General features: G+C 53.3%; 1 protein-coding gene across 2 annotated transcripts in view; it reads left to right on the forward strand.

Moving 5' to 3' along the window:
• Window positions 1–6,117, forward strand: part of Vps13d (vacuolar protein sorting 13 homolog D) — a 244,841-nt gene extending 238,724 nt beyond the window's left edge. For both annotated transcript variants that reach the window (XM_026397870.2, XM_077791173.1), the window contains 2 exons: window positions 4,006–4,246; window positions 5,646–6,117. In XM_026397870.2, the coding sequence (XP_026253655.2) occupies window positions 4,006–4,246; window positions 5,646–5,777 (373 nt within the window). In that variant the 3' untranslated portion in view covers window positions 5,778–6,117. The remainder of the gene's footprint in view (window positions 1–4,005; window positions 4,247–5,645) is intronic.
• The last annotated feature ends 900 nt before the right edge of the window (window positions 6,118–7,017 follow it).

The raw sequence follows: 7,017 nt of genomic DNA on the forward strand, positions 1-7,017 counted from the left end.
AAGCAGGAGGATTGCCAAGTTTGAGGCCAGTCTCAGAATTAACATTTTTAAAAGGAAGGGCGGTGCAGGGATGTGGCTGATGGCAGCGTGTTGGCTTAGCATGTGCGAGACCCTGGGTTCACTCTCCAGACCTACAAAAGAAAATAGTAAAAGTCTCCTTTTTTACCCATTTTGTGAACATACTGTTGATGTTTTTTTTTTTAAGTCTCATCTCTTCTTTTTGATAAACTTTACAGAGAGACAGAATCAGAACTTTTTTAGCATAGGCCACCATACTGATTCTAATATCATTTCATTATAAATTTAAACCATTTCTTAGCACACAGGGCAAACACAAAAAAAACTAGTCCTTTTGAATAACAGAGTGCATAGCTTCCGTTGTCTTTCTTTTTCTTTTTCCTCTTCTTCTTTTCTTGCAGTGCTGGGGATGGAACCCAGGGCCCCGCACATGCCAGGCAAGTGCTCTACCACTGAGCCACATCCCCAGCTCCAGCTTCCATTTTCTAAACCAGGTAATAACCTGTCAACAACTATTGATACTTGGGGAACTGGACATTCTTTGATATGCCATTGAATTAAAACTCGAATTGGCAGATGACCCAGATAACACATTAAAGTTAATGCCTTTAATAAGGAGTTCTGAGAGGCTCTGCCGCTGGGTGTGGTATGTCTGGCATCCGGAGTTGCCTGTGTGCTGGCAGGTTCCATCGCCCTTGCGATGCCATTGCACTGCCATTTTCTGAGTCTTCCTGGCACATGAATCTATTAAGTCATCCTTAAAGGAGAGTTAAAAATAAAACCTTTAACGCAAGTTTAAAAATCACACAGAAATCCTAATTTTTCATAAAAGGGATTGTAGTACTACAGCAGCCTCAGGCTGTATGCACTGAGCCGGGGCCTCTCTGATCCTCACAGCTGAGGGAAAGCCTTCCCAGGGCTTGGTGTTCGAGGCCATGCTTTGTCATCCCCCTCCTGTCCCCTGAGTTAATAGATCAAAGGGCAGAAGGTGTGTCCTCGGGACCCACTGGGACATGCTGGCCTCCCCTGTGTCAGCCCCAGTCACCCACCATGGCCCAGCAGAGACCTTTTGTGAAGCCTGTTTGAGGGGTGAGGAGTGGAAAGTCTGAATCCTGTGGTGACCACGGATGCTCTGCTGGCGTGTCAAGTGAAGCGCGTGGTGTCTGTGGGTGGTGGACAGGGAGGGCACGCGGCTGGTGGCCATGAGGGGATAGGGGACAGGAAGTTGCTGGGAAGGCCCTGCCTTTGCTGGCCCCCTTGTACCCCTGAGCTGAGCTTCTCTCTCACAGGGTGACAAGTTTGGGATCCGTGTCCCTCAAATGAGAGGCCTGGTCCAGAGCTGTTGGAATGAGCCTTTGATGTGGTCTCACATTGTGTGAAAACACAGAATCAATGGTCACAGTGATGCTGACCGGGCACAAAGGCCTGGCCATCAGTCGTGGGGGCGGGGAGCAGCAGGAGGAGGTAGAGGTGCTGTTGGCTGTCCAGCTCGGGGTCGTTGCCCAGCTCCCTTTCTTCTCCCAATCATGCCCTTGGCTCTGATCTGCTTTTGCTTTGAAAACTTTAGAACATTTTATGTCCAAATATGTGATTAGCAGCAGCAGCTCCAGAGTATGAATGGGGCCTGGACTTGGGCAGAGAGACCCCAGCACATTCCATAGCGCCGCCCTCTGCCTGCGCTCCTATGGCCATGACCCTCTGGAGCTTCATGCTGGCTGTGAAGGAAGCCAGCAGGCACTGGCCTCCCCCATCGGAGAGGAGAAAAAACAGCCACCAAGAAAGCCAACGACCTGCTCTGCGTCCCCAGCTGGTGGGGCTTCCCTCCCACCCAGCCCCGAGCTGTTCCTCCAGAACTTTCCTGGCCTGCTGAGGATTTGCCATGGCAGCATGGCGGAGGGGAGCCTGCTCTAAGCCTGCACAGGTGTCCCCTCCAGGAAGCGCACTCAGCTCAGTAGCAGCCAGCCCTCTGCCTGGCCGTTAGGGCTGCTTCCTGGTGTAAATGCCAGTGGTAGTGAGGCCACACAAGGTGGATGTGCGCTGTCCACCTACGGCGGCCACCTTTGCAGTCCCTGAGAGCCCGTGACAGCCTCCTGGCCTGTGCCTGCCCTCCCCGCCCCCCCTAGTGCTCAGGAATGGAGGCTGGCTTTGGATTTTCAGCCAGTTCCCCTATGAGTTCCAGCTGGGGCCATGATGCTTCTCCATTTGGCAGAACATGTTTCTTCTGTGTCTTTCCTTCTGTCTCTCTCCTTCTGTCTTCCCTGGACCAGCTAATTTAGATTCCATTCAGCTCGCATCCGTGATGCTGTCGCCTGCGACAGGAGTCAGAGTGTGGGCCGTGAGGAAGTCTACTAAGCGGCCTGGGCGCTGGGGCTGCCGGGTGTTTCTAATTTTGGCATCAGGACTTTACAAGTCTGCATTCTTGGCATTGCCAACTAGTCAGAATAGAACAACAAACCCCAGTGTTTGTCATGGGGGCTGTAATTAAAAGACAGCTGGAACAAGGTGGACGCTGCCTGCGTCTTCATGGGGAGAGCAGTCAGGGAGGTGGGGGGCGTAAGGTGTGGACCCCACTCCGCGGACTTAGAGCTTAGCCCAAGAGCTGGAGTACTGACCAGGAAACCTGAAAGAACAAACCTGCCTTGGGCAGCGCCCTGTGAGGCCAAGGCAGGGAAGTAGCCAGAGTGGGGGAGGGGTGAGCCTTTGGGGGAAGCTTCGAGAAACTGGAATTGTGAATCCTTAGACTGGGGAGGTGAGCTGGTCAGGAGTGAGGCTGTGTTCTGGGGAGGGCTGACCCCACATGGAAGGAGCAGGTGCCCAGCAGGAACACCCCCAGGCCGCCAGCAGGTAGGCCTCCTGCCACCTTCGGCCTTCCGCCTCCTCCAGAGGCGCTTGCTTCAGGTGGAGCCCCTGCTCCAGGCCAGCAGCGTGGAGCAGGCGCTCAACAGCCCATGTGTTGTCGGCTCTTAGTATTCCTGCCGCCGTCCATCCTCCCTCTGTCCCCTGAGGTCCAGCCCCAGCGTGAAAGGCCAGCACAGGCTGCAGGGGAGCTGTCGGTGCCCTTCCCAGAGCTCACTAGTCTCCTCCAGCAGCTGAGCAGAGAGGCTGGCTGCGCGGGTTCCCACGTCCAGTCTGTAAGCTCCGTGGGAGAGAAGAGGTGGACTTCTTCTTTCCTTTTTTTTTTTTTCTTTTTAGGTTAGGTTTCCCTGAATGGCCCTAATCTCTTCAAAGGAATGACTATAAGTTTGGAAAATGGAAAATGGAGATTGCAATGTTACCAAGAAAGCACTTTCTAACTTGGTGTTTGCTGAACATGGAGTTCAGAGTTCCAAGTCCCTGGAAGGACTGAGCAAGGCGGGGTGACAGGAGGGTGAATGTGGAAGTGAGACTCTGCTGTGTCCTGCTGTCCCCTGGCATCATGCAGCTTGGGAAACCTGTTGAATTCTTCTTTGGCCCCGTCAGTGTTCGTCACCCCGCCATGTCTTCTAGCCCTTGCCATGGCCGCCTGTGTGCTAGGCAGCATGCCCTAGCTGCTCCTTCAGTTTAACATTTAAAAGCACGGTACCTTCTTTCTGTCAACACAGCACTGCTCAGTTTCCTCTAAGGCTTAAGCTCTCCAAAGATACCCACCAGATAACACCCCACAGGTACCATTTCTGGATCTGAAATCGCTTCTGTTGGTGGAACCCAAAGTCACCATCACTTGGAACATTTACCCAGTGCTTGTGGAAGGGAACTACATGGCCCAACAGCAGCCCCTGAGGCCAGGGTCCCTCTGATTCCTAGTTTATAAATGAGGAAAGAGGTGCCAAGCAGTGGGGCCACCTGCCCAAGGTGTGGTGAGTGAGGGCTCCTGGGTTCAAGTTCAGGCCCTCAGACCCCAGAGCCCTGGGCAGGCTCTACCCACTCCCTGCGTGCTCAGCCCGGTGCTCAGCCTGGATCCCAGCATGAAGGAGAGGCTCACATTCCCACTCTCCTCTCCCTGTGCAGCTTCATAGCCGTGGAGAACATCGACAGCTACTGTGTGCTCATCTCCTCCAAAGCCGTGTACTTCCTGAAGAGCGGGGACTATGTCGACCGAGAGGCCATTTTCCTCGAGGTCAAATACGACGACCTCTACCACTGCCTCGTCTCCAAGGACCACGGCAAAGTATACGTGCAGGTGACCAAGAAAGCGGCAAGCACAAGCAGCGGCGTGTCCATCCCAGGCCCGTCCCACCAGAAGCCGATGGTGAGTCCCCAACCGCCCCCTGACCCTGAGATGGGCAAGCTCTGGTCCAAAGGTGGCAGCCCCTGTCGCCCTCCCCTCTGTCTCTGGTGGCTACTGGGACTTGTCTGAGAGGGTCAGGCTGCAGCTGCTGCCCTCCAGCTTCACATTACTCAGCATTTGTGCCTTGTTCCCCATCAATACAGCAGATAGCAGGGCTCACTCTGGTTAATTGTGAGGAAGAACTAACAGAATTCAGGGTTCTCATGCACCTGAACTTGACTGTTCATCTTCAGTGCGTTAACTATAAGATGGAGATAGAGCTCACCCTGTATCGTCTCTGATAACAAAGGAACAATACCTGGCATGCTCAATAGATATTGTAGATAAAAATCATACTTCACCCTGGGGTGCAGGCGGCCTTGCTCTGGCAGAACTTCTGAATAGTAAAGCTCCCCCTGGGGACCAGCAATCAGGAGGGCACGCTGTGCGCCAGGCTGCACACTGGGTGCTTGGTGCAGGTTATTTTCTGCCATTGTCCCCACTGTGCAGCTGAGCCAGGGGTCAGGGGAGATGATTCATTCAGTCACACAGCTGACCCCTAAGGAAGTCGAGGCTGAGGCCAGCCAGCCCCACTCCAGGACCCAGGCCACAGCCACCTCCCTGTGCAGCATGGGCTCAGGGGACTGTGGCTGAACAGGTGAGGAGGCCTGCCCCTCTGAGGCTGTGGTCTGACACCCAGGTGTCAGTCCTGCCTGGCTCACCTGCTTCCTGGGAAGGTGCCTCCACTGAATGGTCTTTCTGCAGAAACACCAGTGGCCTTACTGAGCCTCTCTCTGCAGGACCTCTGACCTTGCCCCTGCCCAGGAATGCACTCGGGTTTGTTTTGGCTGTGACGTTTTCCTGGAGTCACTGGCTCAGTTCAGGCTGGCTGGATAAGAGAGTTAGCACCCCAAAGTGTGAGTTTTCTAAGTTCCTCCCAGTGGCGGGGAGCTGCACCCCAGCGTGTCTCCCCTTTCAAGGCAGGTGGACAGGCACATTCTAGCTCAGAAAAACTCCAGTCTCCAACCGCTTGAACCACTGACCTGAATCCCAAAGTCAGTCCTTTGCCGCTGCTCATGATCCTGGTCCGGCAGCTCCTTTCCTCCTCAGAATGGAAACTGGCCTCAGTCAGGAGCTTCCAAATGTTGGGTGATTATGGGCTGGCAGTGGTCACCTGGGGAATGCATTAAAAATGCAGGTCCTGAGGATCCACCCACATTTTTAAGTCAGAATCAACTAGGGGGCCTTTGGGACTGTGCTTTTCTTCAAAGCCTCTTAGTGTCATCCTGTCTGCCGCCGGGCTAGTGGAGCTGCGCCGCCCACACCGCTGGTCGCGTTTGGTTACCCTGAGAATGAGATGCTCATTCTTTTCTCCTCTTAGGTCCATGTGAAATCTGAGGTCCTTGCTGTCAAGTTATCCCAAGAAATAAACTATGCAAAGAGCCTTTACTATGAACAACAGCTTATGTTAAGACTCAGTGAAAATCAAGAGCAGTTGGAGCTGGACTCCTAGAGGCCCCGGCTGCCAGAGGGACGCTCCCAGACACAGACCTGGCCACCCAGAAGACGGACGCCTGTGCCCTCGGCTCAGATCAGAGGGGAACCAGAAGGTCTGGGGGAAGATATCAAGGAACAAGGGAAAGGAAGCCCTCATGGGGGAACCCAATGGAGTTAATTGTGGGCCGGGAGTTACTTTAGATTATGGGGAAGTAATTTTTAAAAGGTGTCGGTTGAATAACGTCAAAAAAACAAAAGCACTGAGATGAATCTAATTTTTAAACTGCCCTGTATCTTGTTAACATGTATATATGTACAACTGCTTGTCTGTAAATATACAGGAGCTTCCGAGCAGGGCTGTGCTGTGTGTGAAGGTTTGTCACCTGTAAAGGCACATAAATTGCACAGGATCTTCTCTTGCACTAGTTCTCCACACCTCATCCAGGGCGCTCTGGAGAGGGGCGTTCTCCACAGCTGAGGAGTGTGGCGTCTGAGCTTTGCACTTGCAGGAGCAGGTGGAGGTGAGGTTGAGCGTTAGGAGGGAGCCCTTGGCGGTGACTGGCTGCCCCAGAGAGAGCGCTCCCTGTGGCCCTCTCTGTCCTCACACTATTCCCTGCTGCTTAGATTCTCCCAGTGGTTTCCTACTCTGTGTCCCCTTGGCTCTCCCCTGCCTGGTCTCGCCCACTCCGAGGTGACGTTGTCTTCAGTTGATGTGCACAGTTTTTAGAGAGGTTTGAGACATGAGTGGGCTCTCTTGATGAGAAGGCCCATGTGCTGGTGTCACTGCCTGAGGGACCTGGATGATGACACCAGGATAAGGAGGAAGGAAAGGAAGGTCTTAGAGAAGAGAGGGAAACACGAGTGTTGAAGACCTGTGCAGACCTGCACTCGTGAGCTTCTCTTGGAACTAGGGTTTGGCCAGAGCATGTCTTGACCTTGGTTTGAATCCAAGCCTGGTCCAAGAGTCGGCTCTGCCTGGCTCTCGGCTTCAGTTTTCCCCTTTTCTGTAAGGAAAAAGAAAACGAGGGCAGAAAAGCCTCACTCTACAAGGGAAGGACTCACCTGTGATTTTTAAATTTTTTATTTTAATAAAGCTAATCAGTTTCCACAACCTTGTCACATGTAGCTGAGACCCGAGGAGGCCTGGGGGATCAGTGGATGTGTAGAAGGTTTGGATGCTCAAAGTCCACAGCCCGCCCCTTCCACGACACAGATGAAGTCAACCCCTATCCCCACTTCCTTCTGCCCTCCCCTCC

This window comes from Urocitellus parryii, chromosome 11 (assembly GCF_045843805.1).
Source record: "Urocitellus parryii isolate mUroPar1 chromosome 11, mUroPar1.hap1, whole genome shotgun sequence".
NCBI lineage: Eukaryota > Metazoa > Chordata > Mammalia > Rodentia > Sciuridae > Urocitellus > Urocitellus parryii.